General features: G+C 54.6%; 1 protein-coding gene across 1 annotated transcript in view; it reads right to left on the bottom strand.

Moving 5' to 3' along the window:
• The window catches only part of LOC102937744 (dedicator of cytokinesis protein 2), a 326,706-nt gene that overhangs the window by 16,853 nt on the left and 290,276 nt on the right, over nt 1-19,577 (bottom strand). Inside the window, 7 exon segments of the mRNA XM_043545086.1 lie at nt 196-280; nt 568-649; nt 1,169-1,310; nt 1,915-2,019; nt 2,352-2,441; nt 3,274-3,393; nt 11,473-11,563. Coding sequence (XP_043401021.1) covers nt 196-280; nt 568-649; nt 1,169-1,310; nt 1,915-2,019; nt 2,352-2,441; nt 3,274-3,393; nt 11,473-11,563 — 715 coding nt within the window.

Here is a 19,577-nt window from a genome sequence, read left to right as displayed (position 1 = left end):
ACAGGGCCCCCACCGCTCCCCTGCCCCCCAGAGCACAGGGCCCCTCCCCTCAATGCTCCCTCGCCCCCCCAGAGCACAGGGCTCCCACTGATGCTGCCCCAGCCCCCCATATTCCCTCATTGCTCACTCCCCCCCGGCACACTGGCACCCCACCAATGCCCCCTCAGCATGGGGCTCCCCCAGGAATGGGCTCACCGCAAACTCGTTGTCAGGGTCCTTCGGGCCTTTTCTGAAGGGCCGCGAGTAGCTGAACTGCTGGATGTTGTTGGCTTTATAGAAACTGCAGGGGGAAGGCGGGGTCAGCATGGGGAGGGGCGGGGGCACTCTCTCCATGTAGCGCACCCTGTCCCAGGACCTGCATCAACTTCCCCACCGCCCCAAGCACCCATCCTGGCCCACCTGGGAATTGCCCCCCATGCCCGGGGAAAACCCCTCCCATCCCCCTCCTGGGGAACTACCTCCCCATGCCTGGGGACCCACGCCCCCAAGCATCCTTCCTGGCACAAAGGCTGTACTGGGGGGGCACTGGCACGCCCTCCTTGGGGGTTCTGGGCCCAGGGCACTCACTTGACGATCTGCTCGGGGACATTCCTGCCCCTGAATCGGTCCCTGGCCTCCTCCACGGGCTGCACGGTGAAGCACTGGATATCTTGGCCGAGTGAAGGAGCAGCCAGAGCACGGATCTGTCCCAGGCTGAGCCCTGCTGGGGAGGCCCATAGGACCCCTGCGCCCAACACACCCAGCAAGCCCCATGCTGGGACTCCTGCACAATGGAAGCCCCGCGGTGGGGCACACTCTGGCCTACGCGGGGTGCGCTCGCGGGAGGGAAGGGCCTACGCGGGGTGCGCTTGGGGCGGGGGACACACTCTGCCAGGCTCCAGTGCCCGTGTAACACCAACAGACCCCGGTCGTCGGCAAGCAGGATCGAACCAGGGACCTCTGGAGCTTAGTGCATGAGCCTCTGACCGCATGAGCTAAGAGCCACCTGGCTCTTGGCTAAGGCTCTAGCAGCCACAGTTTCTCTCTCTCTAAGTGGTTTTGGGGCCACTAGACGGGACAGAATCCCACACCCAGGAGGTGGGTGCGTTACACTGGGACACCAGACAGCTGGGCCTTGGCCGCAGAACTGGGACAGCCCCAGTCCCCTCCCTGGGTACGGGGAGGATACACTGGCCCGGCGAGTCGGTGACGTCCTGCTCCGGTGGGGACGTGGTCTGCAGCTTCTCAGCGTAGGGGAAGGGGGTCAACAGCCGCATCTCAAAGTCCTCCCGGCGCTCATACTCCTTGCCTCGGTAAATGAAAACCTTGTTCTGGGGGGTGGGGGGAAAGGTCAGTGTCCCTGTCCTCCTGTCCCACGAGGGCCGTGCCTGCCTGGCTCAGCCCTGCTGCAATGGCCTGGCATAGCGTGGGTGGGGGGTACCAGCTGGTGCTGGTGGGGGATGGGGGGCCAACCTGGCCCATTGCAGGTGGGGGAGGAATCAGCTGGTGCTGGCAGGGAGTCGGGGGCCCGGCCTGGCTCCTCCCCCACTACCTCACCCTCCTCCCCACACCCTGCTCTGCCATTGCCCCTTGGCCCCTCCCCCACTATCCCAGCCTTTCCCCGCTGTCAGACCCTATTGGAGTCTCTCTCAGGGAAGTCATGGCAGGGTCCCCAGGCCGCGGGGTCTCAGGCTGTGGGGGACTTTCCAGAGGAGGGTCCCTGGGGCAGCAGGGGGAGAAGAGCAGGGCGGGGTCTGGGGCTCGGCCATCAGCAGGGGGCCCTCGCCCAAGGCTGTCAAAGGGGCCGACACCGACCCGGCATCTGGGGCCCAGGAGCACATGCCAGTGCTCAGCTGTGGGCTGGCAGAGGGTGGGATGCTGGCCTGACTGGGTGGTTGGCTGTGATGGGCCCCAGGAGAGGCAGGGGTCTCTTACCCGCAGGAACGTGGGGAAGCCCTGCCCGTAGTAGCCCACGGCGAAGTAGTCTGGGCTGGGCCGCAGCACCTTCAAGATGTTCTCATAGAACTTTGCCTCCCGCTGCTACAAGACACAGGATGGGGCCCGACCCCCCTTAGACTGTGTTTCACCCCAAAGCCACTACCCAAGAGGAGCCAGATTGGAGACCGGCTCTGCCAACTCCCCAGAACTGTCCCCTCCTATCCCAGTCCTGCTGCTGCCCCTCAATCCCAGCCGGCAGCCCCCTGCTAGCCCAGCCATGGGCTCCCCCAAGCTCTGTGGGTGCCCCTCACTCCCGACCTGCAGCCCCCTGCTTCCCAGCCCTGGGCTCCCAGTCCCTGCGAGCTGACAGCGTCCCTGCCTGCAGCCCACCTTGCACACTCAGTTCCGAGGCGCAGCGCCCCCTGGGGACTCACCAGGATGTCACTCAGCATTTCGTACTCAAAGACCTCACTCTCGTACTGCTCGGCCAGCTCCTTGCAGATGTGAATCGCCTCCTCCCACATCTGCTGGGAGACAGGGGACAGAGTCAGGGGCTACCCACGGGGCTGGGAGGGGGGTGGGAGTGTTTCTTACACAGCTCTGCTCTGGGCATTGCCTCCAGCACCCCCTGATCCGCTGCTGGGGCACAGGGGTCAATGCCTGGGCAGGTTCTGCCCCCGCTCTGCCAGGCCAAGGGGGCCACCAGCTGTGCTGTGGGACCGGCCGTGGGAGAGGCTGTGATGAGCCCATCTGAAGAGGCCAGGCCCAGGCTGTGGGGGAGAGTGTGGCATGGGATGCTGGGCACCCCTGCCACAGGGATCGGGCTTTGGCAGCGGAGGGCAGCTGCATGGCCGCAGTAGGGGCAGTTGGGCCTAGACAGGCCTGGAGTGAACTCGCGGTGCGGCTCGTCCCCCGGGCAGGGCTGCGGCTGGACTGGGCCCACTAGAGCCATGGGCTGGCAGCTGCTGCAGTCTCACCAGCAACCTGCAGGGGGCACTCCTGCACCAGGGCTGAGCTGGGACCCAGCTCACCTGAGTGGCTGCCCATGTTCTGGGAGGCCCCACCTGGAGGGGGGCAGTGCCCAGACCCCCAGGGGACGAGGGGAACTGGTGAAACTATCAGAGCTCCTGGGGCCAGTGCTGGAGAGGGGTATGGGCCGCAGGAAGAGGGGGTAGGGGGCCGTGGGGAGGGGCTGCAGGGATGGGGGTACAGGCCATGGGGAGAGAGGTATGGGCCATGGGGAGAGGGGGTATGGGCCCATGGAGAAGGGGGTATGGGCTGCACAGAAGGGGTACAGGCCATAGGAAGAGGGGTACAGAGGGGGAGTCTCCCTGGGTCGCACCCCCCTGCGCTCACCTTGCCCTGGTCGAAGTAGTGGATGATCTGGTTGTAGAGAGCCTCCTTCAGCTGGCGCTGGGTGTGCAGGCTCTGGCTATGGGAGCCCTGCATGGGGGCCGTGTTCGGCTCATCTGACCACTGTGGAGAGGTACACAGACCCCGCGTCGCCACAGACCCATTGCCCCCCCCCCCCCCACATGGCATGCAGCAGCAGGAGATGGGCTCTCCCTGACTCCCCCAGGGCTCTGGGTCCAATACCCCGCCTCCCCCACCCAGGGCTCTGGGTCTGGTACCCTGACTCTGTCCCCCCAGCACCCAGAGGGCTTCCCCCATTCCCAGAACCCCAAGCAGCCACAGGGTCCCTGTCGCCCCGAGAAGCTGCGTGTGCAGCAGCAGGGTCCCCGTCCCCTCAACCCTGAGGAGCCACGTATGCAGCAGCAGGATCCCCCCCACCCCCACCTGGAGGAGCTGGCCATGCAGAAGAGGTTCCTCACCTCATGCAGTGACTGCAGCTCTCTGATAAGCCTATCCCGGCAGGGGCTTCACATCAGGGCGCAGGCACCCCCGAGCCCGTGGGTGGCAATTCCCAGCTCAGTGTCCATTGGGCCCATGCCTTCCCCCTCGGCCTCCTCGTGCCAGACCTGGAGGCTGCACAGGGATGCGCGGGAGAACCGCTCTCAGTTCCTTCCCTGCCTAAATGCCCCTGGGGACAGCCCGAAGCAGAGGGCACAGAGGGGGACTGGCGTGCCCACAGGGCCACATCTCCAAGAAAATGTGAGTAACCTCCTCTTCTTCCAGCAGCATCCCTATAGGGGGTGTGATGACGTGCTCTGCCACCCGCCGGAGAGCGTCTCCTGCTGGCCGCTCTGGGAACTAGCTCTACGAGGCTAATGCCCCTTCCTGCAGGTCTGCCGGTCTCCACTGCTCTCCTGCTCTGCAGCCCCTCTCTCACTCCAGCAGCTGCCCTGCCTCTTTGGGACTTAGCCCTCGGCCAGCTCACTCACAGTTCCCCTTCCAGGGGGGTCTCCCCACAGTCCCAAGCAGTGTGCCCATTCACTGCCCAGGAGCCACTCTCTCTGCAGCTGGCAGGGGAACCCGGGCCCCTCTGCTCCAGGTTCGGCTCAGGGACTCTCAAATCAGCAGCCAAGGTGTGTTCCTGCCCAGGCCTTGCTGCCACTTTCCCTGAGCCTTTCCTACCTGGCTTCCTCCCCCTCTGGGTTCACCAGCCTCCCGACTCCCCCCTCCCCAGACAGTAACTGCAGGTTCCAAACACCCCTCCCTTCTCCCAGCCCCCCTGCTTCCAATTCCCTGTCTTCATTCACCCAGCACAGCTGGTTCCTCCTCAGTGGGCTCCCTCCCTCTGTCCGGGGATTGCTTAGCCCCCTTTCTCAATCTGCACAGCATGCCACTTCGGGGCCTCCCGAGCAATATCCCAAGGGGAGGAGGGAGCTTTGGAGTGCAGAACTGAAGACAGCCCAGCAGAACCGAGTGCTGGTGGCACGGATCAGGACGTAACATACTGAAGCCCACGGAGCAGCCCTACAGAGCTCCGATACTGGCATGTTCTGCAGCAGTGCTGGAGCTGTTGCCTGTGATCCGGGTGAATGTGCTAGCAGTGCCCTTTGGGGGTGATACCTGCAGCATCCTCACAAGTGCTAATACACCCGGACAGCCATCTCGATAGTCTGAGCAGAGAGCCAGGAGCCCTTCAATCTACCCCAAAGGAGACGGACAGCCTAGGAGACTCGCTTGGTCCTATCTCAGTAGAAAGCCAACGCCCTTCTAACCTCCAGGGTATGAATACAGGCTTCCTGCAGAGCACCATGTGGCTTCAGAAAAACCCTGGTGGACCAATAGATTGGTCAGGATGGAACCTTGACAGAAGCTTAGGTAAGAACTTAGCGTGTGACGTGAAGACACTTTGTCCTTGAAGAACAGCATCAAGACAGAATCTGCTACCAAATCACCAGTCTCCCCGACCCTTAGTGATGGCCACTAAGAAAGCCGCCTTCATAGACAAATGGAACAGAGGACTGGTTGGAATACGCTGTGGAGAACTTGGGTGTCAAGCTCCCATTTGTAGTGCTGTGGTGCTCCCAATACCTGGGAAGTAGACTGCTGAGATTTGGCTCTGATGAGCGAGGCACCAGTTCCATAGCTTCAGCGCACAGGGAGGGGGTCTTGCTGCTTATTGATACAGAACACATGATGCATTGTCTGTCATGGCCCTGACAGGGGCAGCACTCTGGACAGCCCTGAGCTCCAACAGATCCATGTGCAGTCTAGTTTCCTGAGCTGTCCATCGGCCCAGAGTCAGAGGGCACTGAGGTGGGTCCCCAGCCCACAGCGATGTGTCTGGTGTTAAAGTCACTTGCAGGGCTGGGTGATGGAGGGGGATCCCTGCACAGACACTGGGCTGATCCTTCCACCAGCCAAGGGAGACCTCCACTTGTGCAGGAGCCGTTGACTGTCTGTCCAGGGTGCCTCTGACTGGAGAACAGGTCGTTCTGAGCCAACCCTGGAAGCAGCAGAGGCAAAGGTGCAATGGTGCAAGCTGCCACGTGCCCCAGAAGCTGACGACCATTCCTTATTGTGGTCCAAAGGCAGCCTGGAATTGCCCATCCCAGACCTGACAAGATTACAGATCTGTCTAAGGGAAGGTAGGCCCCGGCTGTCAACGAGTCCAAATACGCCCCTGTAAACTATCTGCCATATCAAAGTTAATGGGACTATTTGACATTCAGCTGCAGACCCAACCCCTGGAACAGAGCGAGGGCTGGTGGGTGGCAGGTAGCACTGCTTCGCAGGAATGGCCCTGGAGTAGGCAGCCACTGAAATCTGCGGAGACTACGATTGCTTCTTGTCGGAGGTAAGCAGCCACTCCTGCCAGCCCCTCTGAGAACACCCTGGGCTGAGAAAAGGCCGCAGGGAATCACTGGGTATTGGAAATGATCCTGGCCTACGGTCAAGTGAAGCTATTTCCTGTGCGATGGGTGTATTGCTATATGGAAATAGGAATCTTGCATGTCAACAGCTGAAAACCAATCCCCCTCCTCCAGTGAAGGAATTATAGCTGCCAGAGTCACCTGAACGTCCAAAATCTCAGCAACTTGTCTCGAAGTCTTAGATTGGTCTCCGCCCTCCATCCCTCTTTGGCACAAGGAAATACTTGGGAGTAAAATCCTTTGCTCTTGTGAGGAGGCAGGACTAGGGCTAGTGCTCCTCATGAGAGAGATTTCACTTTTTGTCTCAGTAAAAGCCCGTGAGAGGGTCTCTGAAGACGGATGGGGAAGGGGGCTGGGAGGGAAGGAGCGATGTAAAATGGATCTCACAGCCTCATATTCTGGCCTCTATGACCCACTGGTCTGTGGTGATCCACCTCCAAGCATGTTGGAAATAGGGAAGACAATCTCTAAAGGGGGAAGATGGGCCAAAGGTCATAGCCATAAAACCAGAGATCTGGGAGGACTCAAACCCTCGACGAACCCATCAAAACTGTTGCTTTGAAAAGGACTGGGGGGGTCCTGGAGGGTGGTCGGGCAGCCCTGTTTCTGTGAGATCTCTGAGTTGTCCCGGGAGAGTTCGGTGGATCTGTGGAACCTGGAAAACAAGCAGGATGTGATCTCTGGGCAGTCTGTGACCTACTAAACCTTCTCCTATTTGTAGGTGTGTGTACATGCCCAGGGATTGCAGAGTAGGCCTAGAGTCCTTTAGTGCATGCACGGACTCACCCGTGGGCTCCCAGAACAGTTTACGACCATCCAAGGAAGATTCTCCACAGTATTCAGTACTTCCCAACAATCTGGTGCCATTGCCGTGTAGAGTGTCCGCAGCATCTAGGGATGCTCGAAACACAGTTCTGGCCACCAACTGACCCTCGGAGATGATGGCCTGGAATTGCTCCCTGTGTCCTTGTGGCAGCTGTTCAATAAAAGCCGTCAATCTGTTATCTTTTGTAAAGTTACAGCTGGCCATGACCACCTGATAGTTTGCCATTCTGAATAGCAGGGCTGCTGATGAACTAGCCTTTCGCCCAATGGGTGCTTGTCATACAGTGCAGACTTAGGCCAGGTCTACACCACCACTTACTTCGGTAGAACTGACATGTGAATAAGCCACCCCCCGAGTGATGTAAGTTACACTGGCCCTTAGGACAGTGCTACGTTGGTGGGAGAGCTTCTCCCGCCCACGTAACTAGGCTTCTCACAGAGGAGGAGCTCTCTCCCGTCAGCACAGAGCATCTTCACCAGACACGCTGCAGCGGTGCAGTTGTGCTGACATAGCGCTTCTAGTGTAGACTGGCCCTTCGAGAAGTGCTGTCTACCCCGCTCCTTTACCGCATCCTCCACCAGCGAGTTAGGAAGAGGGTGTGAGAACAAAAAGTCAGAATGCTTGAGGGGAACAGCACCTTATCCACCTGGTAACATATGGGTGGAACAGTGACAGGTGTCTGCTGCACCAGCATAACCGGATCCAGGAGCACCTTGTTGATGGGTAACACCACCGTGGGGGGTGTTCCCAGGGGTGAAAGTAACTTAAAGGACTTACCGGTACGCCACAGTCCTGAGTAGGGGGCGTGTCCTCAACCGGAAGAGGTGGGACCTTTAAATACCCAGGCCCTTTAAATCAAGATTTAAAGGCCCCAGGGCTCCAGCTGCAGAGGCGTCTGGGAGCCCTGGGGCTCAGGGGCAATTTAAAGGGCCTTGGGCTCCAGCCACTGCTACCGCAATGGAGCTCTGGGCCCTTTAAATTGCCAACAGAGCCCCAGGAGCTCCCGGCTGCTGCCGCTACCCCGGGACTTGGGTGGAGATTTAAAGGGCCCGGGGCTCCAGCTGCTGCAGGGGCCCTGGGCCCTTTAAATCACTTGCCTGGGGAAGCCGGTCCGGTCCGGCACAGCATGCTGGCTCTTGCCGGCACACTGTACTGGACCGTACCAGCTTACTTTCACCTCTAAGTGTTGCTGACTGCAGGATATCCATCAAAGGGGAGGTTTGCGCTGCAAATCCTTAACCTCTTTGAGTGGAATTTGAAGGGCATCAATTGTCCTCTTTAGGAGGTCTTGATTTCTGGGAATTTCATTGGCCATGGCTGGTGGCAGAGGCATAACTTCCTCATCCGGAGACAAGGATGAAATAGGTGTTTGAGAGGTGGCCTCCTTCTCCACCTTAGCTTCCTGCTCCTCAAACGTCTCCTGTGATGGGGCTGCTTGAACAACTTGGACTCCCTATGAGACAGTACCAGTGGTCTGGCAGGTTGTTGCTGATAAGCAGCCCGAAGGCCCAGTATGGCCACTGGGAGCCCATATGGAAGTGTGGGGATGCAGGGTTGGTTCCACCACTCTTAATAATGAGCCTGTGACGTTATCGACATGAACTGTGACCGTATAGATCATTGTTGCAACCAAGGTCCTATAGTTGCACGAAATCTTGTACAAAGGAGGTCACGTAAGGTGTCCATGAAAAGGTTATGAGTATGCTATCTGTATGCATGTATCATTTTTGTATTTAAAGTTATAAATACTGGCTCTATACTGTCTGTATTTCAAACTTGTGATATGCTTCTGGGTGACACCCCAGACAATTTGGCATCTGCACTATCTAGCCTGCTTGATGGCCCATTAAGGACCATCAGCTATACAACTGACTCATTGAGAGAAGGCAGATACACCTTGTGACTCAGCAAGGTATGCAGGGACCTGCCTATGGACAGAACTCTAATGTTTTTCCAGGCCATGTGGTGGGCAGCTTGTATTTAGAACAAAAAAGCAGAGGCCACATGGCAAGAGACTATAACAGGCAGCTGCATCTCCTCCATCTTGTCTTCAGTCCTGCTTCTTACCTCTGGAGGAACCTTGCTACAAACTGAAGCTCTGAATAAAGGACTGAATGACCCATCCCAGCTGTGGATGTTCTCCAGAAACTTGATTTGACCCTGCAGTTTATTCCATCACTGCTACAAGCCTGAACCAAGAATTTTGCCATTACTGTATGCAGTTGATTCCATTGAACCAATTCTAGCTCTCATCTATATTTCTTTCTTTTTATGAATAAACCTTTAGATTTTAGAGTCTAAAGGAGGGGTGGCCAACCTGAGCCTAAGAAGGAGCCAGAATTTACCAATGTACATTGCCAAAGAGTCACAGTAATACATCAGCAGCCCCACATCAGCTTCCCCCACCCCCAATCCCAGCGCCTCCCACCCACCGGCAGCCCCATCGATCAGAGCCTCCCCCTTGTTCCCCGCACCTCCCGATCAGCTGTTTTCTGGCGTGCAGGAGGCTCGGAGGGGTAGTGGGAGGAGCGAGGGCACGGCAGACTCAGGGGAGGGGGTGGGAAGGGGTGGAGTGGGGGCAGGGCCTGTGGCAGAGCCAGGGCCTGTGGCAGAGCCAGAGCCAGGGAGCAGTGAGCACCCCCAGGTACACTGGAAAGCTGGTGCCTGTAGCCCCAGCCCCGGAGTCGGTGTCCGTGCAAGAAGCTGCATATTAACTTCTGAAGAGCCCATGTGGCTCCGGAGCCACAGGTTGGCCACCCCTGTTCTAAAGGATTGGCAACAGCGTGATTTGTGGGTAAGATCTGACTTGTATATTGACCTGGGTCTGGGGCTTGGTCCTTTGGGATCGAGGGAACCTTTGTTCTGTTACTGGGGTATTGGTTTTCATAACCATCTGTCCCCATAATGAGTGGCACTGATGGTGATACTGGGAAATTCGAGTGTCTAAGGGAATTGCTTGTATGACTTCTAGTTAGCCAGTGGGGTAAAACCAAAGTCCTCTCTGTTTGGCTGGTTTGGTGTGCCTTAATAGTAAAGGAACTGCAGCTTTGGGGTGTAACTGCCCTGCTCTGAGCAATTTGTCCTGAACTGATACTCTCAGTTCTGTCCCACCAAAGGCCACATTGTTAGAGAGCCCGATCTTCCCCGTGACTCTCCCAGAATGGGTTCCTGAAGGGATATGCTGGAGGCCCCTGAAAGGAAACAGAGGAGACTGAGTCTCCTTCGTCCTCGTCCATCTCATCCAGTGGAGGAGCAACTGCCGAAAACGGTGGAGAGTCCTGCGGTTCCAGGGACAGTGGTCCAGAGAGCAGGGTCTCGGTACTGAGATGCACTTGGTAACCATGAGGCGCAGGGACCCCGGTTCATCCGTTATCAAGAGCTAGGGACCAGCACCGACACAGTAGCCGAGGAGATGGCCACAAAGCCGACAGTACCATCGAGGGCGGGCACACTGGTGTTGATGGACATGGGATCTGATGCTGTTGCTTGCTTGGTACCATGGCGAGGCTCAGCTCGACTGCTTGGGCTTGCCCTCCTTGCTGGCAGAGCGTACCGAGGCCCTGCCAGAGCTCAGTCTCCTTTGAGCTCGGGCACTCTGCAGCTGTACCGGAGGCAGAGTCCTTCCACTCGATCGTGCTGAGGCACGAGGTCGAGGCTCCGGAGAGCATGGATCTTGCTGGGGACCTGGACTTTTTCAGAGCTGGCTCCTCAGGGTGAGAGTCCGCGTTCCTCTTTTTAGAGGCCTTCCCTGAAGCCCCCAAACCCTTCCTTCTCTTAGGGGAAGCCTGCGCCGAGGCAGACGGGCGCTGGGTCTGTCCGGAGAGAGGCGTACAGGGGGCTCTCCTGACCTGACTCAGATGCTGGCAGACAGGAGCGTTTCATCATGAACAGTCCGAGTTTCATCTTCCTGTTCTTCCTTGAGGGCCAGGTAGAAGCTGCACTTCTGCGGGACATGGGGTTCCCGCACGCAATGGACATGCTTGGCATGGCTGTCGTTCCAGGCATGGCCTGGTGAGCCAGGAATGTCCTGCCAGGGAAACCAGACTCCCAGCAGGAGAAATGAGGAGAAAAAAACAACCTCATGGCTACTTAGCTAACAAACTCTAACTGTACTGAACTGTGCCATCCTTGTCCCAGAGAGAAGCAGAGAAGCCCAGGCACATTTGGGATCCATCTCTGGCCAAAGCGGTTGAGAAGGAACAGAGGCCGGTTCTCCTGCGTAGCCTCGCTGTCTGGCACAAGGAGGACGAGGACGCACATGTGGGCTGAACAGATGCTGCGAGCTGAGACTCTCCCTGAAATGGAGCAGCCGCTGGGACATGTCTCTCGAAGAGAAAGCAGGGTGCCCCCCGGCCCAGTGCCATGAGGAGCCACACGCACAGCAGCAGGGTCCCCCCATGCCCCGAGGAGCCGCGCGTGCAGCAGCAGGTCCCCTCCCCCCCGTACCTTGAGGAGCCGCGCATGCAGCAGCAGGGTGTAGGCCGCCTCCGTATAGTTTTCGTAGCTGACGTGCAGGTCCTTGAGCTTGTACAGGTACCTGGAAGCGAATACAGCCAGGGGTTAGCACTCTCTGTGGTTCCACTGTGGGGTGGTGCCCGTGCTGGGCCACAGGGGAGGCTTGGCTAATCCGGGCCCAAGTCCCCGGCCCGCTCACACCGCAGTGGGGCTGATACTAGGCTATACCCAGGGTGGGGGAAATGGCAGCAGCCTCACCTTGCCCTGATGGCTGCACAGCATAGCACAGGGCTCTGCACCCCTGCAGCTTCTCCCAGGCTTCCCCCGGGCCAGGTGGTGCCTGGTGTACTGGTCTGTGCACTGCCCAGAGACTTCAGGGCTGCCCAGAGCTGATCCCACAGCCCCTGGTGTCACATGGGCTCCAGGAAAAGCCAGAGCCACTCTCCCTCCATCTCCTCCCCAGCGGGGCAGGGCCAAGCTGTGCAGAGGGGCCGGGGGAAGCTCTAGGGTAATTAGCCCAAAGAGCATTTTCACGGTGGGGAGCCTTTGTCCCCAGGGCTCCGGCTCACCTGGGTCTGGAAATGCCGCCTGCCATCCCCAAGAGCCCCAGTGCCAGGCCAAGCCTCCCGGGGTGGGTTGTTCTGGGACCTGGCTCAGAGAGTGCCCTCGGCTCCTGCAGAGCATGGGGCATCGCTACACAGCATCAGCTCCCAAAGTGCAGGCAGATCCAGGGCAACAGCTGCCTCCTCCCAGTGTAGATCTTCCCACAGAGTACCTGGAAGTGGCCCAGTCTCCTCCTGACCCTGCTGCCTGGGACAGAGCTGCTGGCCTCAGCAAAGGAAAGAGAAGGTTACTCACCCTGTGCCATCACTGAGGTTCTTCAAGATGTGTGTCCCTGGGGGTGCATCCCTGCGCCTTTGCTCAGAAAGGTTTAGTAGCAGTGCCCATATGGGTCGTGCATGTGTGGTGTTTGCCTCACGATGCCGTTAGCACCTCCTCTAGCGCGCACGACCGGGACCCCACAGTTCCGTCTCTACCGCAGAGTCCTGTATCGAACTCCAAAGGAGAGGAGTGGAGGGAGCGTAGTGGAGACATCTCGAAGAACCTCAGTTACTGCACAAGGTGACTAACCTTCTCTTCTTCTTCGAGTGCTGTCGCTGTGGGTGCTCCACTCCAGGTGACTGTAGAGCAGTGCCCTCCTTAGGACAGAAGGAGCTTGGAGTTGGTTGGTTAATTGAGGATAGCACTGCTAGGCCTAGCCAGGTGTCTGCTTCTGGACCCTGTGTAACTGCGTAGTGTTTCACAAAGGTGTGTTTGGAGGCCCAGGTAGCAGCTTTACATATGTCTATGAGAGGGACATTGTGCAGAAATGCTACTGATGATGCTGTTGATCTGGTAGAGTGTGATCTGGTTCCCACTGGTGTTTGTATACCCTTCAGTTGGCAACCAGATATCCATCTTGAGTCTCTCTGGGAGGATATGGGGTTTCCTTTGGACTGTTCCGTGGTGGAGATGAAGAGTTTGGGGGATTTGGTTCTGTCTAGGTAGAATGCTAAAGCTCATCTAAAGTCCAAGGTGTGCATGACAGCTGCAAGTGCGTTCTCACGGGGTTTGGGAAAGAATGCTGGGAGATGTCTTGGTTGATTTATAAGGAAGGACGGTATCATCTTAGGAACGAATTTTGGATGGGTCCTTAATGTGACTTTGTCTTTAAAAAAAAAACAGTATACGGGGGGTCTGCCATGAGAGCCCCTATTTCTCCCACGCATCGAGCCGATGTGATTGCTATTAAAAATGCAAACTTTATGGATAGTGTGCTAGGGAACAGGTCACCAAGCGTTCGAATGGTGGTCTAGTGAGACCTTTTAAAACTAAGTTTAGGTACCAAGATAGTATAGGTGGACGCACTACTGGGTAGATTGTTTCTATGCCCCTGAGAAATCGTTTAGTGATTGGATGTGCAAATATTGTTGTGTCATCGATTTTTTGGTGAAAGGCAGTGATAACTGCCAGGTGCACTTTGACCAAACTTATGGATAGGCCAGTGTTTTTTAACTTGAGAATGGAATCTAGTATCAGTGGAAGAGGTGCTGACACCGGTGAGATTTATTTGGTGTTGGACCACTCAGTGAATCTCTTCCATTTCTGTAGGTAAGCCATATGAGTAGTAGATTTCCTATTGTGTAATAGTACTTGTTTTACTTGTTCCGAACACCGATTCATTCTGAGTGAACCATAGAGGAGCCATGCTTTCAGGTGGAGCATCTCTAGGTTCGGATGGAGAATCTGACCCTCGTGCTGTGTTAGAAGGTCCGTGTGAAGCAGGAGAGTGATTGGAGCACATGCTGCCATCCGTGTTACGAAGGGATACCAGGTCTGTCTTGGCCATGTGAGGGCTATCAGGATGACTCTCGCTTTGTCTGTCTTTATTTTCTGTTTCACCTTCAATAACGGAGGTAGGGGTGGGAATGCGTATGGGAGAGATGCGTTCCATGTGATTAGGAATGCATCCCCCATCGATCATGTTCCCAAACCTGCTCTCAAGCAGAATCGCGGGCATTTGCAGTTTTGGGCTGTCGCAAAGCGGTCTATCACTGGGTGTCCCCATTGGGTGTCCCCATTGTTCTCTAATATCTCCTTGTTCATCTCCCATTCATGATTATGGGTAAATTGTCTGCTGTGGTGTTCTGGGATCCAGGCAGGTAAGAGGCAGAGATGTTGATATTGTGATGGATGCACCAGTTCCATAATTTTACGGCTTCGGTGCCTAGTGATCGGGCCCCTCCCTGTCTGTTTATGTAGAACATGCATGCAATGTTGTTGGTCATTACTCTTATGTTCTGGTTCCTTAGTAGCAGTAGGAAATATAGACAAGCATTGCGAACTGCACGGAGCTCCAATAGATTTATGTGTAGCCATGTTTTGTTGGGGGACCACTGTCCCTGAATTGTGTATTATTAAATGTGGGCTCTCCACCCTATGGGAGGCATCTGTTGTGAGCATTTGGGATGGTGGCTCCTGTGTGAACAGGATTCCTGACCACACATTGTTGGGTTGTGTCCACCATTCTACGGATTCCTTGACTTTGAGTGGCACTGTGAATCGTCTGTTTAGGCCATGTTTGTGGGGCCCGTAGATGGTTCATAGCCATCCCTGAAGGCATTGCATATGTAATTGTGCATGTTTCACCATGCATGTGTATGCTGCCATGTGACCTAGAAGTTGGAGGCAGATGTGGGCTGATATATATGGGCTGCTCATTACTACAGATATGAGGTTGGATACTGTGTTGAATCTAGGGAGACTTTTGCTTCCATTGAGTCGAGGTAAGCACTGATAAATTCTAGTTGTTGGACGGGCTCTAGGGTTGACTTGCTCTTGTTTATTTGTAGGCCTAGACTCTGGAAGAAGTCTATTGTCTGTCGGGTAGTCTGGATGGCGTCTATTTGAGTGTGCGATTTTAGAAGGCAGTCGTCCAGGTAAGGGAATATTATTATCCCTCGTTTTCTTAGGTGTGCCGCTGCCACCGTGAGAATTTTGGAAAAGATTTGAGGTGCCGTTGATAGATCAAAGGGTCAGACTTTGCATTGGTAGTGGTTCGTGTAAATCTGCTAGGGTAAATCTGTGAGCGGGGTGCATTGTAATATGAAAATAAGCATCTTCCAGGGTAAGGGCTGAAAACCAGTCCCCCTGTTCCAGTGCTGGTGTTATTGTTGCTAAGGTGACCATCTTGAACTTTTGTTTTCTCACAAACTTGTTCGGTAGTCTCAGATCCAGGATAAGTCGCCATCTCCCGTTTTTCTTCTGTGTTACGAAATAGTGGGAATAGAAACCTTTCCCCTGTGCTGAGTGGGAACTACTTCCACTGCACTTAGTTGTAGATAGTGATCTATCTCTTGTCGTAGTAGGTGCTCATGAGAGGGGTTCCTGAAGAGGGATGGGGATGGGGAGTGGGTGGGGGTGTATAGAAACTAAGAGGATGACGTAGCCCGTGTGGGTGACTTCTAGGACCCATTTGTCCATGGTGATGGACGATCATCTCAGTTAGAAGGGGAGTAGATGGTCTCCAGCTGGATGGATGGATGATGTCAGCACTGTAGCATGGGGGAGGTCCTTCAGACCCTCAACCAAGGCTTCAAATTTTCTGTTTGGATGGAGTTTGGGGCGCTGCATCTTTGGAATCTTTGTCTCTGCCTTTGTTGTTCGTATGATCACTGATGTTGTTGTGGATATGGTGAGTATCTGTTCCTCTGGGACGACTGATACCTATTCTGTCCCCCTTTTTATGGAAGGTATGTAAATGCCTAGGGATCGAAGAGTCGCCCGTGAATCTTTCATGATGTGCAGCACTTGATTGGCTGCAAAGAGCTTTTCACCATCAAATGGGAGGGCTTCGTCTGTAGATTGTATTTCTTGGGGTAACCCTGAAGAGTTCAACCACGACGCCCATCGCATGACCACAGCGGTAGCAGTAGATCTAGTAGCTGTGTCTGCTACATCTAGGGATGCCTGCAGGTCTGTCCTCGCTACCCTTCCGAGACCAGTGATTTAAATTGGTCTCTTTTTCCTCAGGTATATCATTAATAAAGTCCAAAAATTTTGCACAGTTTCTGTGGTTATACCTGGCGAGTAGTGCCACATAGTTTGCCACCTAAATTGGCGAGTGGAGGAAGAATATACTTTGTGGCCAAATAAGTCTGACCTCTTACTGCTCTTATCAGTTGTGCTGTTGTTTCCCTCTCTGGCTGGCTGCCTCCACAACCAGTAGTTGGGTGCTGGATGGGTGAATAAAAATTCAGTTCCCTTTGAGGGGATGTAGTACTTTTTGTGAGCCCTCTTGCAGGTAGGTGGTATGGTGGATGGAGTTTGCCGTACTGTTTAGGAGGTTCCATTAGCACCCCATTGATTGGCAGCGCTATCTTGGATGGTGAAGATGTCTGCAAAATGTCCAGTAATACATGTTGGGCTTCCAGTACTTCTTTGAGAGGAATTTTTAGTTCATCATCCACCCTTTTGAACAAGTCCTGAAAGTGGTTGCTGTCATCGGCGGTGGTTGGGGATGGGGGCATTATTGCCTCATCTGGAGAGGAGGATGTGTTATTAATGTTTGGCGAAGTGTCAGTTGCAAGACACTCTTCCTGTTCTTCTATGGGATCCTCCCTTGGATCAGTTGTTAAAGTTTCCGACGGTGTCATAAATATAAAGGGAAGGGTAAACACCTTTAAAATCCCTCCTGGCCAGAGGAAAAGCCCTTTCACCTGTAAAGGGTTAAGAAGCTAGGATAACCTCACTGGCACCTGACCAAAATGACCAATGAGGAGACAATTACTTTCAAAGCTTGAGGGCGGGGTGGGGGGGGAGAAATAAAGGGTCTGGGTCTGTCTGTGTGATGCTTTTGCTGGGGACAGAACAGGAATGGAGTCTTAGAATTTAGTAAGTAATCTAGCTAGATATGCATTAGATTATGGATTTCTTTAAATGGCTGAGAAAATAAGCTGTGCTGAATGGAATGTATATTCCTGTCTTTGGGTCTTTTTGTAACTTAAGGTTTTGCCTAGAGGGATTCTCTATGTTTTGAATCTGGTTACCCTGTAAGGTATTTACCATCCTGATTTTATAGAGGTGATTCTTTTTACTTTTTCTTCTATTAAAATTATTCTAGTAAGAAACTGAATGCTTTTTTCATTGTTCTTAAGATCCAAGGGTTTGGGTCTGTGGTCACCTATGCAAATTGGTGAGGATTTTTATCAAACCTTCCCCAGGAAGGGGGGTGCAAGGTTTCAGTGAGGATTTGGGGGGGAAAGACGTTTCCAAACGACTCTTTCCCAATAATAAACCCGGTTAGACGTTTGGTGGTGGCAGCGAAAGTCCAAGGGCAAAAGGTAAAATAGTTTGTACCTTGGGGAAGTTTTAACCTAAGCTGGTAAAAGTAAGCTTAGGAGGTTTTCATGCAGGTCTTCACATCTGTACCCTAGAGTTCAGAGTGGGTAAGGAACCTTGACAGACGGTGAAGGTGGAAATCTAATGCCTTCCCTACGTGGGCTGGGGGGTCTGCTGTAGTGTCTTCTGTAAGACCCCCATGGGTCCCAATATGGCCAGTTCGCGGGGAAAGGCATGGGTGGTCCCATCCATGGATGCCAATACCATGGTGGTATTTCGTGCCCCTATGTGGGCCTTGATCATAGCGGTCCAGCTGTCATAGGTGTTCTGTTCGGGGAGGAATAGTGAGGTGAGAACATCCCTTTTTCCTTGTTGTCCTCTTCACTTGAGATTGGAGGGGTTATCAGAGATAACGGTTGCTCCGGTACCACGCGCACCGGGGAGCCCTCGATGTCCAGAAGTGGGGACTCCGGTATGAAGGAGACAAATAGATCTTTCTGGCGCAGAAAATGGTGTGGCGCCAGGAGCTTCAGTGCCAATGAGGTCGGTGCCGATTGTGTTGATGATGTAGCCGTCGGTGCCGATGCTGTTGTGGTCTTTGTTGGCGCCATTGTAATAGTAACAGTGGGAGGCGGCATAGTTGGCAGAATGGCTGTCGGTGCTGTCTCCTTCAGCGTCATCAATGGTGCCTTGATGGAGGACGTAGGCTTAGAGCCCCTCGACTCTGCACAGGAGCGCTGTGTTTCGGCAGAGGCCACTGCACAGGTGGTGCTGGAGGTTCCCAGAGAGTTTTAAGTGCTGATCAGCTGTGTGGTTGACACCAAGAAGAGCAATCTGGTGGGAGACCATTTCCTTTTGTTCTGCTCTCTGTGAGGTAATGAGGATGCTTGTTTTTTTGCCTTTTTTTTTTTTTTTTTTTTTTTTTTTTTTTTGAGGAATGGGTCTCAGGAGACCTTGCCATTAAAATGCCTTTCTGTGAGCAGCCTGTCTTCAGGACACACAGCTCACACAGCTTCCACCTTCCTGGGTCTGACCTCGGAGCCTTCAGCATCCTCTGCCCCTCGGTGCGCTTCCCACAGCGAGTCCGCCCAGGTGGGGTCCTGGGGAAGCAAGAGGGTCCTGCCCCCCAACTCCGCAATCAGACGGGACTCTCAGCCAGCCAGTAAAACAGAGGTTTATTAGATGACAGGAACATGGTCTAAAACAGAGCTTGTAGGTGCAGAGAACTGGACTCCTCAGCTGGGTCCATTTTGGGGGGCAGTGAGCCAGACAACCACGTCTGCACTTCACTCCATGTCCCAGCCAGCCCCAAACTGAAACTCCCTCCAGCCCCTCCTCCTCTAGGCTTTCCCCTTTCCCGGGCCAGGAGGTTACCTGATTCCTTTGTTCTCCAACCCTTTAGCTCTCACCTTGCAGGGGGGAAGGGCCCAGGCCATCAGTTGCCAGGAAACAGGGTGTTGGCCATTCTCTGTGTCCAGACCCCTGCACACACCTGCCCTCTAGGGCTCTGCTATGATCATACACCCTTACCCCACCACCTAGAAACTTAAGAACTGCCTAGGGGAAACTGAGGCACCCCCACACTATTCAGAGGAAACATTAAGAACAGTCCCACTTCGTCACACCAACGGACACACTCAATGTGTCCGTTGCTTGGGGGAGATGCACATACCCCAGAAATGTGCCCATTGTAATAACTCAAAGCCTGGGCTCATAGAGACCTGAGGCTAAAACTCATCTTGATGGAGAAATCACTACGGAACACCTCTGATCAGGGGCAGGAAACTCCTTCCCAGCAGAGATCATCAAAAGGAGACTTCCCCAGAGTCCTGACTGGCTTCATGGGGAGCAGTTCCAGAGCATCGCCCAGTGACTCCATGACAATTGGATACCGGCATCACTTCTCGGCATGTTGTGCAGCGTTTGAAAACTGGTGAATCCGGCATTTTTGTCAGTTCACAATATCTATCCTAACTATCCTAAGGGAGAAAAGAATTAAACTATTCTTTTTTTTTTTTTAGGAAGAAAAGGAGTAAGTAATTTACTAAAAAATGAAACTTATGCTTCCTATCCTATTTTACACTATCTAAGAGAGTACTGCCTAAGTGTAATGGGATGGCTGAAGGCTCCGTCCCAGGCTGGGGATGGTTGAGAAGGAAATGAGGGGTCCGGGTTGCAAGCTCTAGATGAGGTGCTAACGGCGCCATGAGGCAAAC

This window comes from Chelonia mydas, chromosome 4 (assembly GCF_015237465.2).
Source record: "Chelonia mydas isolate rCheMyd1 chromosome 4, rCheMyd1.pri.v2, whole genome shotgun sequence".
Classification (NCBI taxonomy): Eukaryota; Metazoa; Chordata; order Testudines; family Cheloniidae; genus Chelonia; species Chelonia mydas.
This window is presented reverse-complemented; position numbering and strand designations above follow the sequence as displayed.